This window comes from Mandrillus leucophaeus, unplaced genomic scaffold (assembly GCF_000951045.1).
Source record: "Mandrillus leucophaeus isolate KB7577 unplaced genomic scaffold, Mleu.le_1.0 Scaffold942, whole genome shotgun sequence".
Taxonomy (NCBI): Eukaryota; Metazoa; Chordata; class Mammalia; order Primates; family Cercopithecidae; genus Mandrillus; species Mandrillus leucophaeus.
This window is the reverse complement of record NW_012110275.1, coordinates 610,546-632,233: the sequence shown is the minus strand read 5'-3', so window position 1 is coordinate 632,233 and position 21,688 is coordinate 610,546. Positions and strand designations below refer to the sequence as shown.

The following is a 21,688-nucleotide window of genomic DNA, read 5'->3' as shown; positions in this document are numbered from 1 at the left end:
TATATATATATGTTTTAAGGGAAGCAAACAAAACTATCAGGGCAGAGATTTATGTTTATTTTTGCAACATGTCTATACTATTTTTAAGGTAAAATAATTTTATAGAAATAGTTACTAATTTTATAAATGTATATAATACATTCATATATACTACATATACATATATTTGATATATAAAATATATAAGACATATATAATTGATTTTACCAAGTTAGTGATTAAAATGCTTTATCATGCATGTCATTGCATACTCATTTCCATAGTAATTTTCCTGAAATACTTTGGAGTTTGTTACATCAAGTGACTTCATCTACCTTTATCCCAGATGTGACTCTGCTGGAAGGTAGAATTCAGTGAAAATTTAATGATGTGTAATGAATCTAAAAGTGATAGTAACGGTGTCAGACAGATATCCATCATGGTGAGGAGTTAATATCTCTATCTGCATTACATTCTAATTGATGGTTCTGTCTGATGTTTGAAGAGCGTTAAATTGCTGATGTACATGTGATGGAATGCCTATTGTCAGGCTAGAGATGAAAACTCTGCCTCACCATTGCAGTTGGCTTTTAAATGATTTATAGAGAGGTGACTTTGAATGTTTGTATTAGAGGTCAGAATTAGAGATCTCACATTTCTGTAGTAACTCTCATGTGCCAAGTCTTTTCTGAGCATAAACCAAGCTCTATGATTCAACTTGAGAGAGAGAGGGAGAGAGAGAGTGAGAGAGACTGATTGATTAAAATGGGAGAAAAAAATCTAGAGAACTTCATGGAGAAATATTTGTGTAAGTTAATCTATAATGCATAAGCTGAACAGTTAAAGAAGTAAATATGATATCATATCAAGATACCAGCAATTCACTGATGTTTAGGCCAAAGGGGAAAAAATTGACTAGTGGTAGGAAATTGCAGTTTATAAAGCACATTAAAATAAATTGGTTTCTAAAGTGTTTAGAGAGTCTTTATTCTACTTTCTTCAGATTTTTTTCTATCCTCTGGTATTTTATTTTGACATTTTCTTTAAACCCAGTAAGATTCAGTTTCTTCCTCTATAAGTTAATCAGCCATCACCTAACCTATCTGAATAGTTATTATTAACTTCAAACATTACTTCCTTTCTCTGCTTGTCTTGATTTTACCAAAGACAGAATTCAAATGCTACACTTCCTTGAATCATTTTGGAAACAAGGCCAAACAAGAAGGGATGGAGGGAGGGAGGGAAAAAGAAAATCAGTGTAGATCCATGAGAACATTTAGTATATTATGTGGTGATTTTTATATTTTAATCTCTACATACAGACTAAATGTTAAAAAAAAAAACACTATTTTGTGTGTGTGTGTGTGTGTGTGTGTGTGAATATTATACATCCTCCTCTCCATCTCCACAATGTCTTGCAGAATTATATAATTATTAACTCCCCACCAATCCTTGACAGTTCTATCTCCTCTAAGACTAGAAATGTTCCTTCTAACTCATATAACCTATCCACTACTCAATAGATGCTTTGGGTTCACTATGTGAATGAATCCTGATGACAACACTACAAAGTTTATATTAATATTATACCCATTTCATATATGAAGACCCTGTGTTGTAGGAAAGTTAAGTTTTTTGTCAGTGTCACCTTCTCCTAGTTTTTTCCTCAGTATCTTTGGCCCTTGTGCACTATGCTCAGTCATAGCATACCACTCTAGGGTTTTCAAGTGGGGCATTCTTATTCTCCCTTTGTGTTTGTAAATTTTCCCCTTTCTGGGTATTCTCCTCTTACACCCTCCTCTCTTGCAAAAGCAACTTAGAGGTCACTTTTTAAAAATAATTATTTCTTGTATTTTCTGATAGAATCAATCACCCCTGAGTTTCACTGACACTTTGCATATTTTATCTCACTTTTTTGTTTGTTTGCATTGTCTCTCTGATTTGATGGTTCCCTATTTGTGGAATACGGTCCTATTTATTTCTCTCTTCATTACTTATCTCTGCCTGGCATGCATTAGATAATCATCTTTACTGAGTCAATGCTGGGTAAGAATGATTCCTAGATTTTAGGGTAGCATATGAAAATTCTAGTCAGAATTACAGTTTTTATATTATAAAATGTAATATTTAGTTATATTTGAACTTTCTTAAAAATTTAGGAAATTTTAATTATATGGACCTCAGCTAGCCAAGATTGGAGGTATGTATGGCCATAACTCTGTGCATAAGTGCCACTCCCTTCGTGAAATCCTTGTTTTATCTTTCTCATAGGAATATACTTGTCCACCACGATTCCTAAGGCAATTAGCTAATCAATTATCAGTTGAGCTGTGTTCTTTGCCCACCACAGTAGGACACACAGAAAAATCATAAAACATTGTGAGGGACCTAAGATCCAGCTGGGGTGACAAATCTAATACACAGAATATTTAAGTATAAATACTCTTAATCTGCAGCCATAATACACCAGTGGGTTACTGAATACAGGCTTAAGACCACCTGCAGTTAATTCGCCCAGTTTTCCTAATACCACTCAGCAGGATACAACAAGCTGTCATCCAAAGCTGTGCAGGGGAGAAGAACCTCCATCTGCCACTCCTGTAGCAAGGTTATGAAACCAAACTCTCCTAGGCTGGCAAAAGGCTTTCCTCTTTGGATTGATGCCATCCCAGACTTTTATTTAAAGTTCACTGAGCCAGGCCAATTCATGTCACTAATTTCTTGGGACATCTCGGTCCTCTCTCATAGTCTTAAAGTTTTGTAATCTTTTTGGTAAGTTATGAATCTGTAACATAACAGATTTTGCTTCCTGTAGAATTCATACTTCATTTAGTTGTTCTGCCTATTCTTATAATGAATTTGTGTTTTTAAGACTAGCTCTGGCAATGTAATCATTCCAGAGCTTTTATTATTTTTTCCCTTTCACTTACCAAATAACAGCTTTATTACTTTTGTCTTCAATTTTTAAAAGTTACTTTGTAACCATGAAGGTTTAATTTTGCCTTCTACATTGCATCATCCTTCAATATAATTGCGCATTCATGACTGTTGTTATTCTCCTGAGCTTCAAAGATTAATGGGGTGTGTGTGTGTGTGGGGGTGTGTGTGTGTGTGTAATTTTGTTTTCTCATAGCTTTTCCACTAAATACCTTCTACTTTCGTTTTTCTTTTGTCTTCCTTTCCTATAATGACATCAACAGAAAATTATAAGATTAATTAAATAAAATACGAATTTCTATAAGGAGAATGTAATTCCCTTTATTATAATCATTAAAATTTTATGGATGCCCAATATGGCTTACTGTTTTGTTTTCACCTTGTTAGTTTTTTAAATTGTGTGTTTATTTTATTAAAATATATTTTTCTTATTTTCACAGGTAAAAAGATGGCCTATCAAAAGGTCAATGCAGATCAAAGAGCTCCAGGACACTCACAGTACTTAGACAATGATGATCTTCAAGCCACTGCCCTTGACTTAGAGTGGGACATGGAGAAGGAACTAGAGGAGTCTGGTTTTGACCAATTCCAGCTAGACAGTGCTGAGAATCAGAACCTAGGGCATTCAGAAACTATAGACCTCGATCTTGATTCCATTCAACCAGCAACTTCACCCAAAGGAAGGTTCCAGAGACTTCAAGAAGAATCTGACTACATTACCCATTATACACGATCTGCACCAAAGAGCAATCGCTGCAACTTTTGTCACCTCTTAAAAATACTTTGCATAGCCACCATTTTATTTATTTTTGGGATTTTGATAGGTTATTATGTACATACAAATTGCCCTTCAGATACTCCATCTTCAGGAACAGTTGATCCTCAATTATACCAAGAGATTCTCAAGACAATCCAGGCAGAAGATATTAAGAAGTCTTTCAGGTAGGTAAGAAGAAACAGATGTTATTTGAATGCATTTCTTGGGAAAAATGTCTCACGGGGGTATTGAACTAATGATTTTGCCATGGTTCAAGTCAGTTTTGCAAGCTGAGAAACATAACTTACCACCACAACAAGAATAGAAACTTCAAAGGAGGGGCACAGATTTTCAGATTTATGGTACTGCAATATAAATTTGTGATGCAGTTTTATTAATTACTAGTAAGAATCATAACTACTATGGAGACTGAAAGTCTCCAGCCACTGTATTTTCTCCCTCTTGGGGAGCCTCATTAGACCAAATTGAGATGCAAAGATTGCCAGATATACAGGTAATAAAAACTAGGATGTTAGCCATATGATTAAAGACTTTAATGACATCAGAGTAAAATAAACCTGCTTTATGGGCTGAAGTAACTGTCTTCAAAAGCTTCAGTGATGTCATATAACTAGTGGATAACTTGGAAAAGCTGTTTGTTATTTTATTAGCATACATGTTGAGTTGTAAAAGGTTTTCTAGTTTACATATTTAGTGAAGTGAAGAACTGGATATGCAAGATGAGGTATTACCTTCCACATATATCTTCTATATTTGCAGAAAAAGAATAGTCCTAGGTGAATCATGTATGTTGTTTGTAGGTAGATAGAGTAGTGAGGTACTACTTCTCCAGGATATTCTTTCTGGGTTATGCTGATTTGTTACAGCTAAGATGTTGGCAGGTGTGCATTTCCAGGAATTTTCTCAGGGAAGCATGTCCACTGAAGATGTGTCACTTAATTCATGTGCTGAAATACCAGGTGTATTGGTGTTGGTGGATTCTAATCCTCTTCCTGAAGATTAGGCCTCAGTGACTGACAGGGATGTGTTCCCTATATCCTTCTGTGTCTGCTATTCCCTTTTGTATAAGCATCCCTGGACATTTAATATGTGGATAATAACACTTTTCATGAGACTTCCCGATGTAAAATTGTTTACATTGAGCTGAAAGATACGCTGTTATCTTATAATGAATGATTGTATTTATCAGGACCCAATGAAGACATCGGAAAATTTCCTGAATATTTAAAATAAAAGGCATTTAAAGTAGAGAAATGCTTCCATCAGTGATCAGGAACTTATGAGCCAATCAGGGGATACTCAGGTAGCCCAGAGATTCACAAAATGGAGCCATTACTGAACCTAGACTAGAGGGAGAAAGCAATGGGACTGGACTGTCTGTGCATACAAGTGCAGATGAGGGACATAACCTCAGCTGGAGACACCACTGAAGATAGAGAGAGGGAAATACCCCAGCTTCTCTTTTCTTCCTGCCACTAAGTGTCCTAGCTATTGTTCTATTGGCTGAAACCAGCAAGAGACTGCTGACTTACAACTTGAGAAAACTCATTTTGAAGGGATCCACTGCCTGCAATATAGGATGGAGCAGAAAAAGGGAAAGTTGCAGATAAATCCAACTGGCTCAGGATGTTATTAGAAAACAAACCAAGAAAATAGAAGGACTCTATAAAACTGTTTTTACTTTAATTTCATTATGGACATCTGTTCTATTACAAAATGTCTTCTGGAAAAAGATCCATAGCGTTAATTTCTTTTTAACGTTAAGGACAATTATGTGTATGTTTTTTGTTTGTTCGTTTTTCCTGAGCAGCTGGTTAGTTTTTAATTTATTGATGCAATGAATATCATAACCTAGTCTGCTTCCTTCTTTACTTTGACTCTTAGTAAATTTAGAGTCAAATTTGTATTTGTAGGTTTATAAGGAACTTTATGACATGCATTATGTTTACAAACTAAGCTACGTATTTATTTTCCCTCCTTATATAACTTTGGCTTTCCTTGTCTTGTTTTAATTCATTTTTCAGCACTGTAGTCATGTTTAAAAGCTGACTTATGTCCTCTTTGCAAATAGGCAACTGATTATAAAATTTAAAATATATAATAATTACATTAAAATATTCATTAGTTCTCTCAGAACGGAAGCTGCAAGATGGTAAGGATTATATTCCAGTCTTAGACTACAAAATCAACAAAATAACATACGTGTCAAAGCTAGCTATGAAAGCATAACCACTAGCAATTACACTCCCAGGTAGTACTCTGTGATTAGACACAGATTCACAATTATGGGCCCATCAAGTAGCCATATTTTTTTTCTTTATTGAGATAACATATAACATACTTTCTTCTTCAAAACAATTGAATTTTTGTACAAATATCTTTACAAACATAACAGCTCCTCATCCAAAAATAACTTCGCCCTCAGTAGTCGTCCTAACCACATGTCATTATGAATCTCTGTTTACTAAGCAATCTTAGCCTTAATTCTGTGCCTCCTAGTAGTAGTAGATTCCCGCTATTACTTTTCATGAATTTATTACCAATTTTGTGCTCTTACTGGTCCACTATTTTGTTCAATTGCTGTATCTCTTTTCTATTGGTTCTCTTTTCCTGGACATGCTCTAAACCTGTGTCAGTTCTTATCAAACAGCCTAAAAGTTGTGCAATACAAAATATGTTCTTTTTATAATAGACTGCAGACTCAATGAGAGAATGGACTACACTTGTTTGTGCACCATTAAAATGCCATCATCTAATAGACATTGAGAAATTATTTTTTAAAGAATGAAATGAATGCATGAATAAATGAGAAACAGATCTGTTTAATTTATCAATTATATTACATATTTTTAAAATTATTTTATCATTTAGATTTTTCATTATATTATAAATATATATTCAAAATATTATGAACATAGTATTTATTTATATTATATGATATAATTATTTTAAGTTATATAATTATATTATGATTACTCAGAGGATAGCCTATGTTCTAATTTTAAAGAAGTGGCAATTTATATCAAAACCACATACTGTAAAAATATTGAAGTATCACTACTGATGCTTCAGTTCCAGCTGAGGCATAAAGACAGTTGATGCTACATTTCTAAGACTAGCATGTAGCATGTAGAGCTTTGAAAAAATGATAGTATGGGCCCAGAGATGATTATCCATTTTTGGCTTATGAGAGGTTGAAGAAGCAAAGGCTAGGTAGAATGGAGAAAGTGAAGCATTTTTGAAAAAGCTGCTGATGTGCTTTAAGTCTCTGTCTCTTCTCAAGAAAGGAGTCTCAAATCCAGTGGGAAAAGTTTAACAGAACTATTTGGAAGATGTAGAGGTGGCAAAACTACTTAGAATAACTTGATGTCTTTCTTATTCAGAGAATTCAGCCTCTTACTTCCCATATCTAAGTGGTAAGAGATTCACTGGCTAGTTGCTGATAAAAGTGCAAAAGAAGGCCAGGCATGGTGGGTCACGCCTATAATCCCAGCACTTTGGGAGGCCAAGGAGGGTGGATTGCCTGAGGTCAGGAGTTCGAGACCAGCCTGGCCAAGATAGGGAAACTCCGTCTCTACTAAAAATACAAAAACAAAAAAAAGAAAAATTAGCTGGGCATAGTGGCGGGCGCCTATAATCCCAGCTACTTGGGAGGCTGAGGCAGGGAGAATCACTTGAACCTGGGAGGAGGAGGTTTCAGTGAGCTAAGATTGCACCATTGCACTCCAGCCTAGGCAACAGAGTGAGACTCTGTCCCAAAATAAAATGAAGTAAAATAAAATAAAGTAAAATAAAATAAAATAAATAAAAATTGCAGAAGAGGCAGTTGTTTTAGGTGGCGTATGGCGAATATTATTTCTGTCTGGGTTGAGAGGGAGGTAGCAGGAGGCTTGGAGAGGGAAGAAGCTTGAGGTGTGTTCAGATCCCTGGGGGCTGTAAGCCAGGAGCTGCAGGAGGGTACATTATTACTCATGTCAAAGGAAAATGAGAAGTCTCCAGTTGTAGAATAAAGAGTCTCCAAAAAACACACAAAGCGTACACCAGAAAAGTTTCAGCTGAGAACTCTTCCTGAGTAAACACGTTCTCTGAGTCTCACTGAAGTGTTGATCACCAAAGTGATTTAATTCTTTTGCAATTTATACTAGTTTTTGTTTTTATTTTTGCATCTTTTCCCAATGCTAATTGCTATATTCTCCAATACGTTATTCTTTTATTCCTATTCTCCAGGATGAAATGTCATTGTTATCCTTTTGTAGACCAGAGATATTTGTGACTCTGTGTCAAGTGCTTGTCCCTAATCTAATCAGCTTAAGTCAGTTGAGATGCTGGTTATCTTGTATAAACCATGTGTACCTATGACTGTTGAGAAAGCTCTTTAACTTAGAAGAAGCTTGAATGTCACAGGTGCAATAGTTCATTTCCATTATATAATAAAGCCACCAAGTCTTTAATAATGTATTTTTTATTTAAAGAAATGACATATACACACACATATATATATAATTGTTGTTTTGCCATTGAAAGTAATGGCAAAAGCAGCAATTACTTTTGCACCAACCTAATAAATTCTGAAGATCATAAGCATATTTCTGAGCAGGGTAAGTATGTTGAAAACTTCAAAACATAGTTTGAAAATATAATATTGTAATAATAAGATATTTGAATAGATAAATTAATGAAGTTTAGTTTATTTTTGAATGCAGGAATGTGTTTGCCTTTGACAGCTGTAGATGCTGTGAAATGTGGAGACAAAACGGAGAAAAATGTGTTGTATTCTAATTATGGCTAATATAGTTTCTTTTTCTTAATGGAAAGGGCATTATGGTTCTTTCTAATTATAAGTGCAACATGTACAGAAAATTATAAAGAAAAAAGTAAACACCATCCATAATCCTACCTCTTTAAAAAAATCATTGTTATTTCCTTCTATCATTCCCTATGAATCAGCAAAATTGTATTAGGCCATGTATTCCTTTGACACCTGCTTTAGAATTTTTTTAATTAAAATATTAGAATCACTTTTCAAGCCAATAAATATGGATTTAAATCACTACATAAAATACTGCCTGGTATTCCATTATATGGATGCCATGTAATTTAACCTATTTCTTATAAAAGGACCTTTCGGTTTCCTCTGCAAACATTCTTGTACACAAATCTAAGTGTGCCTATTTAATTATTCCCTTCCGATAAATTCCTGGAAACAAATCACAGCTTCATGGAGTTCACATTTGTGTAGTTGTTTGCTTTGTGTCACCAAATTGTCTTCCAGAGGCACTAGCTGTCCAGGTTCTTATTTTTTATTTGCTTTTGATAGGCCAAAAATAATGTTGATAAAGGTTTTCTATGTGAATTGACCTTGTGCATTTCATTTTTCATATATGAGTTACTTTTTAAAGGAGTTTCTCCATGGCTTTTATTGGTTCTTTCCCATGGTGTTTATAGGTTCAGAAACTAAAATGTCATAATAGTAAAATAGTCAATCACAGTATGTATGGTACCCCATCTCTTTGCATTTCTTTTGCTAAACACATTTTACTTTCTAACTTCACAAATAAGATGAATAAATAATAAAATACAATCTCTAGAGATGTATCTATTTTTAAATGTTTGCATTATTTGGACAGGGCAATGTTTTTCATCATTGATACAGGTAAGCAAGCATGAATTAATTTATACTGTGAAATGATCTTTATAAGCAAAATAAAACACCATATTTTCTTAGCTGAGGGTTAACTCTTAAAAACGTTTGAAAATGTTATAAATTGGCTGGGCGCGGTGGCTCATGCCTGTAATCCCAGCACTTTGGGAGGCTGAGGCAGGCAGATTATGAGGTCAAGAGATTGAGACTATCCTGTCCTGGCCAACATGGTAAAACCCTGTCTCTGCTAAAAAATACAAACATTAGCCGGGCGTGGTGGCATGGGCCTGTAGTCCCATCTACTTGGGAGGCTGAGGCAGGAGAATTGCTTGAACGTAGGAGGCAGAGGTTGCAGTGAGCCGAGATTGTGCCACTGCACTCCAGCCTAGTGAAAGAGCGAGACTCTGTATCAAAAAAAAAAGAAGAAAGAAAGAGAGAGAGAGAGAAAGAAAGAGAGAGAGAGAGAGAGAAAGAAAAGGAAAGAGAAAGAAAGAAAGAAAGAAAGAAAGAAAGAAAGAAAGAAAGAAAGAAAAGAGAGAGAGAGAGAGAAAGGAAGGAAGGAAGGAAGGAAGGAAGGAAGGAAGGAAGGAAAGAGAGAGAGAGAGAGAAAGAAAGAAAGAAAGAAAGAAAACGTTATAAATTATCTTCAACAATACCATAATGAATAGCATCTTGTCTGGAAACCTAGGTAAAATGCTGCTTCAGATATAGGCATATTTTAGTCATTACTTAATATAATAAATTGAAGTGGATTCCTAAGTCTCGTTTGTTTTCTATTCTTCTGAATGTACTTTTACAGATAATCTTCTACTCCCTTTTCTCTTTCTTCTTTCTCCTCTTCCTCCTCCATTATTCCTTTTCAGCAACTAATTAGTATATTTAGTTATCTTATGTGTAATATGGGTGGTGCATTTTGTAGTACTAATTGAACTTTACCATTGACACTATTTGGTTAGATTACCTGGCTTTAATGGCATTGAACCAAAGGAATGACAGATTCACTGCATATACACTGCCACTTCCTGTATCATGCTCCGTGTCCATGAATCACAGCACTCTTTATCACTGCACTCAGACCTTGCCTCAGAATTCTTCTCCATCCAACATTCTTGAAAGCCCTTATTATTTGATCAGAAGTACATAAGAGGGAATTTTCCATTCTTATCCTATGATCTAGCTATGCTGGATCAAAAGATATAAATAAATTCATTTAACTTACAAGGATGACTTTTTCTCTTCTGAAAAGATAAATTCCATAATTTTACCGGGTCAACTATCTACAGCCAAGAAACACAACTTATGACCACTCCACAGTGCCAAAGAGTTCAAAATCTTAGAACCCTGCATTTTAACATTCAATATATTTTTATGGTCTTTCCAGACAAAGTTGATCTCTTGAAAGGAGAAAATCTCTGTCCAAGCTATCTAGAAACAAAATACATATAATTTACTTTTTCACCCATATCTTTCTCACCAGCACTAATTTATCATCCTGTGACATAAGAAAATAAGCACCTGGGCTGTTTACCTGTCCCCTTGTTTTAACCCAGGCATTAGGTTTGTTTACTTGTTACAATATTGGTGTCTTTCCTGTGCAAACAGTTCTCTCATTTTTTTATCTCTCCCTTTCCACACCTGCCACCCATGTTAACTTCCTTCCATTCGAGAACCACTGTACTTCATTTACCAAAGAATGTATAATTGAGCAAGTTTCCTGTTCAAGAAAGCTGACCAGTTATACATTACCTCCGGTCTTAAATGAGGGAGGCAAAGTAGTCCTTACCTAAAGATAAACTGGCTGTGGAATCCATGAAGACCCACAGAGTGTTCTTACGGTTTTCAGGGCACTAGAAAGGCTAATATAAAATAGTGGTCTGTCTCTCCTCTGTCCCCACAGGAATATATTTTTCACTGACATGCTTTTGTACAAACACAAGATTTTACTGTTGTTTGATGATGGTGATGTCATCAGCAACTGTTCTCTTCTACTCTCCAGCCTTACTTTCCAATCATTTTTTTGGCCCCTCTTCACATTATTATTGTTATTATTATTATCGTTATTTTGTACTTTGTCTTCTCTATTCTTCATGTTTTTTTGTCTCTCTCTAATTTCAGTATTAAAATGAATGAGAGTAGGAAGATTGGGAGAAATGAAGAAAGCAATAAAGCAACTGCTATTTTAATTGGAGAAAAACATGTAAATGTATGCACATAATTCAGTGTATGCAAACAATAACAGAGTGAATTTAACAGTAATAGAGTGATGGCTCCTAAAGGAAGTAATTAACTATCCTATTATTGATCTCTCCAGATAACAAATGTACATTGTCTTAAGTTTAATCAGAAAAGGAATACGTAGGATAAGACTGATTTAATTATCCATAGAGTTTCATTGCTCTGAACCTTAAATAAGGCAACTTCTTAATTCAGAGTTTCTCAGTGTTATGCAGAATGGCATTAATTGTCTTAACTGGATTCAACTCACAGATACAAGCTTATGACCCTCAAAATCCTTAGGTATTTGGCTAGAGCAGCACCCACCAATGGGAAGAATAAAGATTGTTGACAGTAGGGCCTTTGACTGCATAAGCTTCTCCATCTTAACCTATTAAAATACTGTAAAATACTGTTTGAGATCTGGCTCAAGTGCCCACTCCTTCATGGAAATTTCACTGATATCCCATCAGCTGAATTTTCTATTTCCCTTTGCAGCCCACAGTACTTCATTTCCTTTCATTTTGTTGGCATGAATCACTTTGTTTCATGGTGGAGAAAGAACTATGGGTCTGGCAGAGTTTAAATAGCATGTAGGCACTCAGTAAATCTTTACTGCATGAGAAAATGAACCAGAATGCAGATCTTCTTGATAAACCTTCATTTCTATATGGATTATCACTTTTTTTGAAAATGAAAATAATGTATACTTCTGGTTATTTATACCTCTTATTGAAATTTTAATCATACATATATATGATTCACATATATAAAAATGGCTGTGTGTGTGTGTTTATATATATATGGGATATGTGTGTGTATATATATATTTATTCATATATACACACACACACATCCTAATCCATGCTTTAGAAATTAAGCAAGATATTTGAGAATACACACACACACACACACACACACACCCCTTTGATTTTTAAACAAATTTTATGTATGTACTCATAGCATGTACTAAAAAAGTTGATTTTGAAGATAGAGGATTTTTTTTTTTTCTTACATAAACATGAGCTGGGTGTCTACTATATTCCAAGCACTTGGCTATTCACTCTATAGTTTTTAATGACATTCTGTTTAATCTTGAGAGCATTCTTTTTCTATAAAGAAGAAATGAAAATAAAGATTTCACAAAAGATATTTCCCTGATCACAGGTTTTCAGGAGGTACAAAGTGGATCCCCTCACAGGTCTTTTTATATTCTGCTAATTTCAACTTCAGGAAGAGGTTGTCTCAGTCTGGGCCATTTCTGCCTAAAGGTTTGCTTTTTTACTCTCAATGGTCAGGTTCAAAGGATTCCATCTCTCTCTCCTCCTCAGCCCCCATGCACTCACGCATGCACAAAATTATTTTATGCATTTGGTTACAGACTGAGATTAGGTTAGTTACTTTCCTGGTAAGCAAATGTCTTTTTCTTAATCTTTTTTATTGAGTCTATCTGATGTAAAGCATCAGGACCAAGTTAGAGTGTTAAGGATCAAAATGTTGGAACCGTTAATGTTTCTAATTTATGTTGTATTATTAATTAGCAGGATCTATTTTACATAATTGCAGGGATTATCTTGTACTGTCAATGAACTATTTTCATCAGATATATCAGGATCATCTGTGATACTGGCTGCCTGTTCTGAAAATTGATCAGCCTTAGGGCTAGTCACATTTTTCTTGTATCTTTTTCCTGCATTGACTATAATATGCTTTTCCATCCATCCACTTCTTGATCTTATTGGTTTCAAAAAAGGAACAAGATCAGTCAGTTGTAGTACAGGGGAATAACAAACCTTTTACTTTAAGGATCAGATATGTCAATTTCCTCTGGATTAATTTGATTTCCCCACACTCATGCTATAGAAAAGTTGGTTATGATCACATTTAGTAGAGTGCGGTGTAAGTGAAACAAAGAAAGGTTGCGAACTGTTTGCATGCTTCTCTCTTTCATGTTCCTGTTTAATATCAATGAAATCAAGCTTCAAGTGGCAGACATGGTCCTTTGAGATTTGCAATTTGAAAATCCTAATCCATGCTTTAGAAATTAAGCAAGATATTTGAGAATTTCAGCTGAAACCATTAATTCCATAATCTCATAGGAGTAATTTACAGGGGAACATTTAAATTAAAATATATTTTAAAATAGATTATTTATGCCAAATGTATTGAATCAATTCAATACTTTATTGCAGTCACTTACTTTTTTTTTCCAGTGGATATTTCTAGCTAATGAGAGAGAAAGTAAAGTTGTTGAGTAATTCAGATACCAAAAACAGATGATGAACAACCCCACTCTACTGTCCCCTTCCTGGGAAACCATCACTGAATGGATAGGTAATTTTATTTTTGCAAATTGTAGATGCTTATATAACCAGTGTAATGTTTAATTTTAAGTAGCAACTAGGCTAATACATGGTACCCAGATGTTTGGTCAAATATTATTTTAGATGTTTCTGTGAAGGCATTTTTAAGATGAGATTAAGATATAAATTAGTAGGCTCTGAATAAAGCTGATTACCATCCATAATGTGGGTAAGGCTCATCTAACCCATTGCAAGCTTTAACAGGTAAAGACTGACCTTCCCAGAAAAGAGGTAATTCAACCAGCAGACTGCCTTTTGACTGAAACTGTGTTCTTGCCTGGGTCTTTAGCCTGCTACCCATCCTGCAAATTTTTGACTTGCCAAGCATTCACAATTGTGTGAGTCAACTCTTTAAAATAAACCAATCTGGCTCTCTTCATACACAAGCGCGTGCACACACACACACACACACACACACCCCTATATCCTATATGTTCTGTTTCTCAGGAGAACCCTGTTTTATACATACAGATTTAGATAACTGAAATAAACCAATGTCATATGGTTGCAGTTTTAAAATTCTAGAATGATTTAGTCAGTCCTTAGGATTTAACTAATAATATGAAAAATTGATATTGAAATTTTTAGAAATTACCAATGTTCATTATTATCTTTATTTCATTAAAACATTTCATATTATTTTTAATGTGGTAATATTAAGTCTATGAAAGCACAGAATTTGAAATTATATTCTATGTATCTAACAAATACTTCAAATATATTACTAAAAATGCTTAATCATTTTCTTCAGCTTATTCGGTTTGTGGCATCAAGATGTAGTCAACTCCCTAAGCAAAAATTCACTTTCCAAATTTCACAAAATGTCATTCTTATCTATAAAAAAATGGTATTGAAGTTCTCTTTCCTTTCATTATAACTGGAGAAAATATATTAAATTTTATATGCCTGATTTGGGAAATCAGTTTCTGTCTTCAATAACTGATTGTGTGTTATATCTGGGTCTTTTACAAATGAAGTGCACTTCTATTGCTTAAAAATTGCTTTCCTGTGCAACATGATGTAGTAATGAATTAAATCCAAATGAGCCTTATATTCACAATGTCATAATATGTAACTCATCCCCTGTGGAACTTTTTTATTATCTAATACAAGGCAAGCTAATGTCTTCCTCTCATGGCTCACTTCTCAGAAGGGTATGCAGCTTTCAGTATTAGAAATAGAGAAAGAAAACTATGATTTGAAATCAAATTATCTTTTTATAAACTCTCTAAATCACAGAGAGCACCTTAACATGTCCTGAAATATGCAAATCTAATTCTGATAGAACAAGAAACAAAAGAAGCAGTTCCAATTCTATGGAGTACATTTGTATCTGTGAGAATAAAATGCAGCTGAACATTTTTCTTTGAACAGAAATGTGTGCAGGTGATTTTACCTTCAATAAAAATAAGACAAGTGTGGGCGTTTTCTCTCTATTTCTTCGCTTGGTTTCATCATATTAACTCTATTCTGTAGGGAACAACTTGTAAGATCAGCTTGTACCAATATTGTAGTTCAAGCTGCTACATAGATTTAAAATCTCTAATTTATTAGCCTGATAATTTTTGTAATTTGATGAAACACATCAGATGTTCCCTTGTTGTAACTTCTTTAGGCTTATCTGGAAGGTATATTTTAATTTAACTGGATATTTCAAAATGTGTGTTGCTATTTCTTATGGGTAAAGAGCAAAGACAGACAAATATTTATTTTAGTCCATTGGGGCAGCCAAGAAATATTGTGCCAGGTTTTTATAAGCTGTTATTTCTTGTGATTCCTGAAGGTTTTTCTCTTGGGGTGGTCTGGGCAGATTTTTTTTTTCTTCATCCTGTTCGTGTTCACAGTAGCTAGATCTGAGTCAATTGCTGCTGGATATAACATGTGGTCCAGATCTAAGCCTTCCCTCCACTTTCTTATTTTAAGTAAAGAACAAATTCCTATAAGATCTGGTTTTGATGGTTTAATTTTTAAATTATATTTCAATCAAATAATTAAAATCACATACAACCATAAGCAAATTATCTGTCTATGTAGAACAGTGCAAGGGAATTAGAAACAAGGTCAAAGCTATAAACTGTTATGGGGGAAAGTAGACACCTCAGCTTTGTAATTTAATGATTTATGCTCTTCTTAATCAAATTTACATTCCAGTTTAAAAATAACACCTAATATCCTATCATCACAAGACACATTAAAGGCCCCATTTAATGCCAATATATTTATTCATGTTAACAAATATTTACTGAGGGCCTACTGAGTGATGGGTACTGAGCTAGGTACTACAGACAAAGCACTGAATAAAATACACGAGATACCTGCATTTATGGTATTTATGTTCCCATTGGTCAAACCTAGACAATAGGAGCATACTTGTTTATATAAACAAAACACAATGACACAAAATTACTCATTGTTATAGGAATAAAGGAAGGAAAGAAAGGAGGGAGGGAAAGAAAGAGGGAAGAAATATAGTTTGCAAAGGTATCTAGGTGATTATTTGGGATGAAGTGGTCAGTTCAACTTCCAATGAACACCGTGCTCTATGATGGTGGATCAGCCCCTCTTCGCCTCTTCAGAGATTCTAGGATTACCTGGCAACTCACTGGCTGGCAGAGCCTGCCCCACCTCTTAACTTCGCTGAATGCCGTAGAGCTGTTTCTTTACTAATTTATTTGGTTTTGGCCATCACATTTACAAACAATAATAAACCAAACAAACCCACTTGTAAAGAGCAAGTTCAACAGAAAGTGCAGAGGAGGCTACGTTCTCCCCTCTTGCTGAATTTCTATTCATTTGTAACATTCCACGTGGAATTTTACTCTTCCAAACAAGCGTCGCTGCTCCATTCGTACCTCTCTCTTTAAAAATATTAAAAGTACAGTAATTGGCTTAAAGTTCTACTTTTCTTCTCAAAATAGCCTCACTTCTACGGATTGCCTCATCACTTTCAGTTATTGTGTTTTTGGGGGGTTTTCCCCATAAATTTCACATTACATACAGAACTCATATGGTATGAGTAATAAGAGAAATATATTTCTGATTCTTCAGTCCTATTCTAAAAGAACCAAGTTAAGGATGATACATTAATTCTGGATTCTTGATTTCTTCATTTCATTTTAATCAGTTGCAATCATTTAAATTAGTTGAAATTTGCTAATTACATACAATTATGATATGATGACCAGTGGTGTATGTTAACTTTTTAAAAATGCAGGCCATATTAGTGAGGAAAAGTCATTTAGAGACATGGAAATTAAACAAAGATGTTAACATAAATTTTCCTAATATCAATTTATACTGCAATTTCAGCTCTTCATACGTATAGGGACAGGGTTTGGGGAAGGCATTCTGCTGTAGCCTTTTCAGTTGCCCTTTTGACAACTTATGGCCAAAGTAGGAAGAAGTTGGGGCCAGAGGATTTAACAACATTCAGTATGTTCTCAGAATTGAAAGAGTGGTACTTCTGTGGTAATCATCAAAGCAGAAAAGATAGTGATTGCTGATAGCAATTTTCATTTCAGAAATAAAATTATTTTTCTATTTGGGAATCAGAGCAAACTAAATAACCAACAGTACTGATATTACTACAATAACCTATAACCAGAAAGAGAAATTTGGGGATTGTGGAAAATGTTGCTTAGAAAATAATTTGCTGATTGGTTCGAGAAAAAAGATGTGAAAATAACACAGGATGACCAAAAACGTTTAGTAAATCCAGGTAACAATTTGGGGTCAAAGAAACAAGATAACGACAAGAGAAACAAAATGAATTAAAGTTTTTACTTTTTCTACCTGATAGTTCCAGAGGGTTCCTGGAATAAGTGCACCAGGGTTAGAAAGTAATCTAGGACCACAACATTGCTCTAGTGTCTAGTTTAGAAAATTCTTAGAAGAAGGGAAGAAAAAAAGCTACACTGTAAGCTAATGGAAGAAAGAGTCAACAACAGTGCAGTTGAGAAATTACCATTCAGCTATTCAAATCTGAGAAGCCACCTCTCATATCCTGTGGGGGGCTATGTCCAGGTGCGGGGAAGAAGGTGATTCTTTGCTCTAGGGAATATTTATCCAACCTAAGTCTGGATCTGGAAAATGAATAATAATGTGGATTGGAATCCAAAAAAAAGCTACAAAACTTAGCAAAAAATCAAACACACTTCTAGATCTCCCTTGACCTTGGAAAGTTGACCAGGACTTTCCAGAATTTGTACAGAAGCTGTACACTCAGTGTTTAATAGAATTAAACACAGAATTTTTTTGTGCATTAACATAACTATGTCATAGGAGTATTTATGTTTTGTGTTTCTGAAATTCTCCAGAGTTCTGGGAAACAGGAACATGCATCTAGAACTATTGTTGAAATATCAACTCAGGAGCTACAATGGTAACCTAGATATCAACTTATGATCTTTTTCATATAGCTACTAACAGAATTTTTAGGAAAATAAAATAAATAAATTTTAAAAACTGATTTTCATTTGCTCCTGAGTTAGTTGTACCCTAAAGCAATGGCTTAGACTTCAGCGATGGTCTACGCATTAGCACAGATCACTTCCTAGGATGTTTAGACGTAGTTTCCTCTTGATCCAATGCTGCTGCCTTCTCTAGTCAGTCAGTCAGGAAAGAGAAAATTAGGGTCATTCTACATATATTCATATTCCCTGTAGTGCCAGTACTATATTTCGGTATGGGCATTTCATATTCTTGTGAAGATTTTAAATCAGGGGAATTTACATCACAACAATACAACCAATTTAGAAATAGACTTGAAATTGGTCTGCCTGGGATCAATTTGCAACTCCATTACATCCAGCTAATGTAGTGGATGATCTTGAACACTATTCTTAAATTTACAGTGACACAGTTTCCTCGTTTTTAATATGCAGCTAATAATGGTCCCACCTTCAGATAAATGCATACATATATAAATAAGATTTAGATGAGAATTTGACACATAGTAAACAATATTACCTGCTATTTATTATTACATTATTTTTGTTAATAAAAGATCTTCAGCCATTCTCCATCGGTAATTCATCATTGAACACCATCCTTAGTAGGTGGGCTTCTTGGAATGTTGCCCAGCCCATGTCTCTTCTTGGTCTTTCCCGCCTCCCCTCAACTTTACATTCTTTTCCCCAAATTCTTGTTAATATATTTTTTCCTGTCCTTCGAAGTCATACTATTAGGGTCTCATGTTCCATATTCCAAGTATTTTCCTGAATAAAGTTCTCTCTCTAAAAGTTTTGATGACAAATAAGATAATACTTTTTAACCAAGTACATAATTGTATTTGTAAAGTAAATTTTTATTCCGCTTTATAAGTAAGTCCAAATACTTTAGGTCCTAACACATATTTAGGGGCAATTCAGCCAGCCTACTGAGTTATACTCCTCTGTCATGACATTAGCTAGATAATTCCTATCTGGCATTAGGCAGATAAGAAGCAGAGGCCCATTCTTCTCGATTCATACTTTAAAGGCACATAAACATCCAGATGTTACATAGAGATGGCAATTTCCAGTTACAGAATTATTAATAGTTTAATTAAAACATATTGAATGTCTACTCTGTACTTGGCATTCTATTAAATGTAAAATTTAGTTAATACAAAGATGGATAAATCCTTTAGGAACATACACTCTTAGGAGAGTTACATAAATTTCTAAATAACTATAGTATAGGCATAATGACATCAGTGCAAAGATTGTAGGAGAGAAGGATAGAAATTCTGGTGGGGTAGAGTCTGTAGGTGCTTTCCAGAAGAGATGGGCTTTGAAGGCTATAAAGGGTTTGGACAAATGAATATATAGATATGAGACATGACTTCCAGAATGTCTGAACAAAGACATGGAGGTAAGAAAGCACAGAAAAGTAAATGAGGGTTGTTGTGACTGTGCGTTTTTTGACGAGATTAGTTTGTAAAATATCAGCTTTCAGAAGTAGATTAGGATAATTTCATGGAAAGTTTTGGAGAAAAGTTGATGGTTAGAATTTGATTGTGAATACAATGAGAAATCAGCAAAAGATTCTGAGTAGGAAAATTATAAGATCAGACAGGGTAACTCTCAAATGATGTATTTGAGAGTTACCCTGTCTGATCTTATGATAAAAACAAGATGATGTTTTCAATGATGAAAACAAGAAGGACATTGCAGAACTGGTTACAGGTGTCCCTTTCATAGTAGCCACTTCATAAATATTCATCAAATGTATGGTCAGTGAGGTATGTGCTGGTAGAGTATCCGTGCAGAGGTATAGACAGAAAGACGCCAAAATGAGAGGCATAGTACACAAAATTGCTTTTAGATTTTAATGAAAATCTCCCGCCCAATTTTGATTAAAGCTAAAATCCTTGGGTTTTAGAATAACAGCATCTATTTCATTTTTTCTTGCTAAGATTCTGTCAACGTCTTTGAAAGGTCCCTTATTTTGCCGAGCTACCCAGCTAACAAGATAGTTGGCTGTAGTTTCTTGGTTAGGTACAGAAGACATGAGATCCGTGGGTCAAAGACGAGAGAGAGTTTATCACAGAAGAGCAAGCAGCATAAGAATCATGTTTGCAATACTGTTTTGATCCCCATTTCCCACAAGTGATGAAAAGAGGCTAGTTGGGCCCTGAACATGCAGTGGTTGTTTAAATGGAGAGGAAATTTGTGCTTAAGGATCCTGCTGGACAATCAGCATACCTGCCTATTGCTCTTGAGGGAGATACTATATTCATCTTTTCAAAATTCTAAACAAACCCAGCCTTTTTTCTGGAGAAAGCACTATCTCTGTTTTTCGAGACTGTTTGTTACATACACATTCTTAGAAAGATAGTCTTGAAGAAAGGTAGTTTGTGCCTCTGCTCACAGGACGTGTAAAAAGGTGAAAGAGAGTCTCACATAGAATCAAGTGTTATTTTGTCTCAAATTTGTCAGGTCTTAGGAATTTACTTTAATGTATTTAATACCTGCTTCATGCAAGTACTATTTGTTAGGAAGTAGGAGTGGAAGTCTCAGACGAATATAGTACAGTCTCTGGTTTCCAAGAGCTGAAAGCCTTAGTGAAGGATAGAGAGGAAAATATACCCCCATAGAGGAAGCTGACAGTCATAATTGTACTAATGCAGATATAGACAAAATGCCCTCTGGAGAAAGAGAATTCTCATTGGAGGACTATTAAATCACATGGATGTGGTAGTATTGATTGTTAACACTTGGATTTAGCATTACAGCAAAAATAACTTTAATAAATCAAACCCAACCTGAGAAAAAACCTGGGACCCTCTGGAAGGGATAGAGAATACTAGTATTTGGAATTAGGATTTCTGCTATAATAGGCTATGCAGAATGTGCATTATTAGGCTAAAGTAAATCTATTATATCATTTATTGTCCTAAATATATAATTATTTTCTAAATGTACACTAAACCTATAAGTGTTTTACTTAGAGTTACTTAGAACATTGCAAAACTAACTAGCTATTCCTTATGATACTCTGGTGAGGCATTACTAACCACCAGGTGGCAATTAAAAATAGTGAGGCAGACTATTAAAACTAAATGGATATTCTAGGATAGGTCTAGAACCTAAACCTTTTATCCATGGTTCAAATGTCACAGTAAGACAATGGAACTTAGAAAATCTTAGAGTGAAAATTATGCCTACAATATGAAAATTGAGACATTATTTATTACATAGTGCTTGTTTGTGGGACGGGAGGCTTAGACTCATTACAGTATATAAGCAAGGAAAAAAGTTTCTAAGGTGGCATTTATTGGCTACAGTAATTCAT

At 34.6% G+C, this 21,688-nt stretch overlaps 1 protein-coding gene across 1 annotated transcript in view; it reads left to right on the top strand.

The window, feature by feature from the left end:
• The first annotated feature begins 3,360 nt into the window (after positions 1–3,360).
• Positions 3,361–21,688, top strand: part of LOC105532231 (inactive N-acetylated-alpha-linked acidic dipeptidase-like protein 2) — a 612,136-nt gene continuing 593,808 nt past the window's right edge. Inside the window, exon 1 of the mRNA XM_011970318.1 lies at positions 3,361–3,858. Within this exon, the coding sequence (XP_011825708.1) occupies positions 3,365–3,858 (494 nt within the window). The 5' untranslated portion in view covers positions 3,361–3,364. The remainder of the gene's footprint in view (positions 3,859–21,688) is intronic.